At 59.1% G+C, this 5,548-nt stretch overlaps 1 protein-coding gene across 5 annotated transcripts in view; it reads right to left on the reverse strand.

Annotated features, from left to right (window-relative positions):
• Nucleotides 1-5,548, reverse strand: part of SYNPO (synaptopodin) — a 42,459-nt gene that overhangs the window by 5,889 nt on the left and 31,022 nt on the right. For 4 of the 5 annotated variants that reach the window (XM_025200943.1, XM_025200945.1, XM_025200944.1 and 1 more), the window contains one exon: nt 1,806-3,880. In XM_025200943.1, coding sequence (XP_025056728.1) covers nt 1,806-3,880 — 2,075 coding nt within the window. Of the gene's footprint in view, nt 1-1,805; nt 3,881-5,548 lie in introns of those variants that run through there. The other variant, XR_003093413.1, reaches the window with a different exon arrangement.

A 5,548-nucleotide genomic window follows, 5' to 3' on the forward strand; every position in this document is an offset into this window, starting at 1 on the left:
CCCCGCAACCAAGCACCTGAAGCTGAAAAATGTTGTAGTCCACGTGCGAATGGAGACGTTTTCAGACCTGAAGCCAAGGGCCAGGCCCCCGTCTCTGCTCCTGAGCTAACGGCGTATCGGAAATCAAAGGGCCTGGCTTTTTAGCCCTGGGAGGGATCAAAAAGGACCTGCCCGAGCCGTGGGAATGAGCCTTCTTTTCTTCCAGTGCAACTCTCTTTTTTTCCACACAAAAAATAAATGTTTTCTACAGAAAATACAGACGGGAGTTTGGAGTTGGGGTTTTTCCCCTTGCCTTTTTCTATGACTTTCCTGTTTGCTACAGGGGACAATGACACCAGCTCTGCCCACCCGCTTCCACCCTCTCCACCGTTGGCTCTGATGGGAACCAGTGGGGCTCAGCTGGGACTGGGTGGCAGGGCACTGCCTGTATTTAATGCAGACGCCTTGGCGCGGATTTGGGTTCCTGGCCATAGGCACCCAAGCTGGCATATCTTGCCCTAAACACATGCATTATAATGGCAGGTGGCAACTGCCCCGAAAGGTGTTCAGCTGGGGGGAAGCAGGGGCAGCCACCTTCACCCTAGATCTGAAGCCTCCCAGGTCCTCACTGAGGTGTGGGAGACCCACTGCAAACAAATACCGCGGCTCGGTGTCCCTGGGGCCAGCGGGCACAGGCTCACCCCACAGCTGCTGTGCCATCCTCATCAAGGAGGCGGGTTCGCTCCCCAGTCCATCCCACCTGGCTAGTAACACAACTCTGCAAGGCCACCCAACCTGCCAGCAAAGATGGCCAAGACCTGGGAAGGGGTACGCAGTGGGTGAGTGATTCCCTTCCCACTCCCCAGCCAGGACACGAGCCCCTAAATCTCACCAAGAACAAGGAGGCCAACACTACTCTGGGCAAACGCCAGCGTGGGTAGATGCTAGGCAGTTCCCTTCCTTTCCCTGCAGCCCTGTTGCCATCACCTGCTCCTGCAGCTCTCCCTTGACTTTGGATGGTGTAACCTAGTCCACAGCACAGAAGAAAATGAGGCAGAAACAGCAGAAAAAGAAAGGAGAGAGAGATGAATATTAGGGGAAGGACAAGGCCCCCATCCCAGAGGCTCTTTGGTAGCGTGCGGGGGGGGCTTTGAAAGTCAGTGGAGCAGAAAGGCTGCAGGCACGTGGCACAGTCACAGAGCGCGAAGAGGATGCGGAGAGCGCTTTGCAGAGCAGAGGTGGAGACTCAGGTGAGGAAGAAAGGTTGAGCCAGAAGTTGGGAGCTCCAGAAAGTTTCCAAGCAAGAGAGAAGAGAAAGCATCAGAGTCCCTGCCGCCTCCGCGACCGATCTTCTCGTGTGTTGGCTCGGGCTATCATTACACCCAGGTGTCGCGCTGCATCCGCACGCCGCTTTCCTCTCCCTCCGGAGCCAGGTCTGCAAGAGCACCCGGGGCTGACGACCTGGGGCCGGCTAGCCCGGCGCCACAAGCATCGCGGCTCCCTCTCCAGGGGCTTTGCACTACACTGCATCTCACTTCCAAAGCAGGGCCCTGCACCGGATGCAGTCCAGACCCTACTCCTCCGGCTAAGCACAACATCGTCAGACGGACAGCGCTCCACCCGGCTGACCGCGGAGGCCTGGCTACACAAGAGCACGCTATTGGCATTCAAACCCTCCAAGCTATTTATGTGGTTGCTGTTTTGTTTCGCTTTGCTTAGTTTTTCGCACATCAATCACCAAGGAGAGGTGATCTCGGCTGGCTCGGACAATCCTAGATCACCCCCTGCTCACGCCATTACTTGAAGTAAAAAGAAGGTTTCCACACCTGGGCTTCAATCCCTGCGCTCCTGGTGGAGTACGACGGTCTAGGAGCTTGGAAGACTCCTCTGGCTGCTGGCAGCAGCACCCGGGATGGGGAAACCACAGGGACTTCCAGTGGGGCTCCGGCACTCGCTCGGATGTCTTGGGTCATGGGGACAGTGCCAGCGGTGGCAGAAAAAGGACGGGACACGGGTCTGCTCGAAGTCGACAGGGCTGGCGGGTGCAGAACAGGGGAGGGTGGCAAGGGAGCGGTCGGGCAGGAGGTTTGTCTCGTGTACGCCTGCGGGTCGGGCGGCATGGGTTTTGGCGGCGGTGCCCCTCGCGGCAAAGACCTCAGGGGGTCTTTAGAGGGCGAAAGGATGAACAAGGATGGCTGGAGCTGATACGGCTGCTGCTTGGAGATCTCCAGCTCTTTCTGGGCGATCTCGCTCTCTGTCACGTAGCCGCTGTACAAGGAGGCCGGCGGCGTCTTGGCAGGGCGGGAGGGACTCTTGACCGCGTGTCTGGAGACCATGGGCGATACGGGCATGCTGGGATCGTACTTCCACGAAGGAGGCAGCGACATAGTGGGCGATGGCGACCTGGCGGCGCGAGGGTGGGCGGGGGACTCGATGACGTACTTCTCCATCCGCGACTGCCTCCGGGCAAACAGCTCGGCCCCTTTTCCCTTGGCTTCCGTGAGGCTTTGGGTAGGCTTTATCTTAGGTTTCGGCTGGATCCTCGGGGACCTCAGGCACGAAGACCAGGCTGGGGGGTTGTCGGCAGGGGCCAAGTGAGGCCCGGCTTTGGGTGCATTTTCATGCAAGAAGTTGGAGGCTTCGGCCCCGAGGGCAAAGGGCTCTTCCTCCGGGGCTGGCTCTCCGTGATCCTTCTGCTTCTTCCTGCTGTCTGCGTTCTGCACTAAATTCAGCAGATCCGGGTTGGGGCCCAGCTTGGGCTTCTCCACAAAGGTGAACATGGATTTTTTATTCCCCCGCCGGGTTACGGACTCCTCCAGGACCCCTGTTTTAGGCACGGGCACCGATTTGCTTTCCACGCTCCTCGGGCTTTGGATAACGAGCGGCTTCTGCTCCGGGCTAGGGTACAAGGCTGAATAGGCTGGAGGTGACCAGACTCTCGTCACCGGAGGAGGGCTGGACAAGGTCTCGGTGTAGGTGGGCGGCTCAGGGAGGTCCACCGTGGGCGGTTTCTCGGCCGGTTGGCTGGGCACAGCGGAGGACTGCGTCCCGAAGGGCCTGGCCGTCCTGTTCTTCACCGGTTTGGGTTTGGCCAGGGTGAGGTGCACCTCGCAGTACTGCCTTTTGGGCGCCCCGTTCTGCTCCTTGCTGACCCCCGGGACCGTTGTCTCTTGGCTGGCAGCAGGCACGGCCTCCTCTTTCTCGGGCACCGGCATGGGCTGCTCCGTGCCGAGAACCTCTCCGTTCTTCTCCTTGTCGACGACGTGCGCATCGTGCATCTCTGCAAGAACCGCCGGGCGCTGCTCCATTTCTTTGAGGCCATCCGGCGTGCTCTTGTCGTGGATGGTCACTGGCGTGTGCTGGCCGCTGTCAGGTTCGTGCACTCCATTGGTGGCTGCCATCTCCGTGGTCTCCTTTAAGTAGACGCTTAGAGGGATCAGGGGAACGTCCTCGCCGGGAGACCCCTCGAGGGATGGCAGCGTGCTGGCCTGAGAGGGCATCTCCTCCCCGTTCCCAGGAGAGGACCGTGGTTTTTCTAAAGGAGCGTTTTCCTCGTAGGCCTCCATCGTGTCTCTGCGTGCCGGCAGCCCGGGATACTCGGCGCGGCGTGACCCTCCCGGCTCGCGGCTGCCTTCTGCCGGCCGGCTCAAGCTCAGCTCCGTCCCATGGTGCGGGGTGCCGTGCGGCAGGGCCCGGGGGCCGTCTCTCACGGCCGCTTCCTGCTTGCTGCTGCCAAGGCTTTCAGAGGTGAACTCGTTCACGCGCTGCTTGCGCCGGTGGAAGAGCAGCACGCCTTTGGAGTTGGAGCAGGGCGGGGTGGCGAGCTGGGCCGCGATCCTCTGGCTCCGGGCTTTGGCCTCCTTCAGCTCCTTCTCCGAGAGGCTGGCGCTCCGGGCGAGATCTGCAAGGACAAGACGGAGAGAGCGGTGTTAGCCAGGAGGGAGCAAGGAGCCCAAAGGAGATACAGACCCATTTCTCTCTGCTCACTTACTTTTCGACCCACTCTCTCTCTCACACACACACCCTTTTTGCTCAAGGTTTACAGAAAAAAATCCAAACACTGAATCCCTGTCCCAACTCCAGTGATTTCCCACCAGCGCTATAGATGAAGCCCAAAGGGAGAAGCGTTGAGCTAACCAAAGACAGACCCCCCCCACCCTTGTGCTTTTGGGATGAAACGTGCTTCTCCAGGACACACTGGGGTTGCCCTTTAAGGACAGTAAATGGAGGGCAAGTGGAAGACGATGGAATTACATCTGTGCAACGTGGGGAAGCTGAAGGCATCCTTTAAAGCCGGGGGTATTTCTCGGATGAAAATAAACTTGCTCGACAGCATTACAACCGGCGTGACGCTCAACCAGGACTTTGCCCTCCAGCCTGCTGCAGGAGGTAAGTCTCTATGCCAGGTGTGTGCTGCTCCCTAGACAACAGGAACCTCCTTCCCACGTACGGAGGCCCGTGGTAGCGACAGATGCTCAGCAGGGCTGGTGCGGGGAAGCAAAGAGGCCGGGAGGCTTTTCCACTCGAGTTGGCTTGGAGAGGCAACGGGCAGCAGAACCAAAGCAGCATTTCAGGGGTGCTTTCCAGCATCTCCAGCCCCAGCTCCTTTGAAGTCCAAACTCCTGCAAGAACAGCTCTTACACGTTCCCGCGGCACGTCCCTATTTGCCCTCAGGTAACCAAAAGTCAGGATCGGGGCCCTCAGTTACTACAAGGATTATCCGAGCGTTTTCCAGCCTGAGAAAGGTCTGATCTGGGCAATGGGTAAAAGTTTCCTCCACCTGTTCTCTCGTCTCTGTGGTAGCAGCGAGCTGCCGGGAGCCAGCATCCGACTGCAAGAGGAGGAGAGGGGCAAAGTGCTTTTGCTATCAACTCAGCATCTCCGGAGGCCAGAGGGAACGCCTGGATGTCTCCCACGTACCTGGATTGGGGGGGTTATGTGTAAGTCAAACACATGGTCACGGCAGCCTTGGCATTGGGCTGTCGATGCTGCATGTATCCCAGCTTCCCCACGGCCTCATCTCCTTGGAGGAGAGGGGACAGTCCTGGGCCCTTCACTCCTGCCACCGATGGCCAACGAGACCCCAGCAAAGGCAAGCCCCAGGGATCCGATGTCCTTCCTGAACACCTCTCCTTTGCCTGGGTGGGGATTTCGGCCGAGCTGCGCACCGTGCTGGCAGTGACTGTATCGGAAAGGAATTTATCAAACGGTTTCAGGTTGCAGCTCCTCGGTTTCAGCCGCGCTGCTCGGATCCGGATGCGGGCCAGCTCGAAGTCCTGCCACCTTCTCCTTAGCTGCAATCGGCCGTGATTAAAGCAAGCCCATGAGCTCTGCTGCAAGCTGGACATGGCAGGGCAGCACCCAAAGAGAGCCCAGATGGACAGGACCTGTCTCATTGAGGGGCCTTGTTGCAAAGTGACACAAGATGGCAGCATCCCATAGGAAAGCCACGCACCTCTTGACCTGTCAGACAGCGGCGGGGAGCGGTGATTCAGCCACGCTCACCCCCTGGCTTCCTGGAACAGCACCCGCGCATCCTCCCACAATTGCAACTGGAGGCACGCCAGCG

The sequence above is a fragment of the Alligator sinensis genome, unplaced genomic scaffold (assembly GCF_000455745.1).
Source record: "Alligator sinensis unplaced genomic scaffold, ASM45574v1 scaffold550_1, whole genome shotgun sequence".
Classification (NCBI taxonomy): Eukaryota; Metazoa; Chordata; order Crocodylia; family Alligatoridae; genus Alligator; species Alligator sinensis.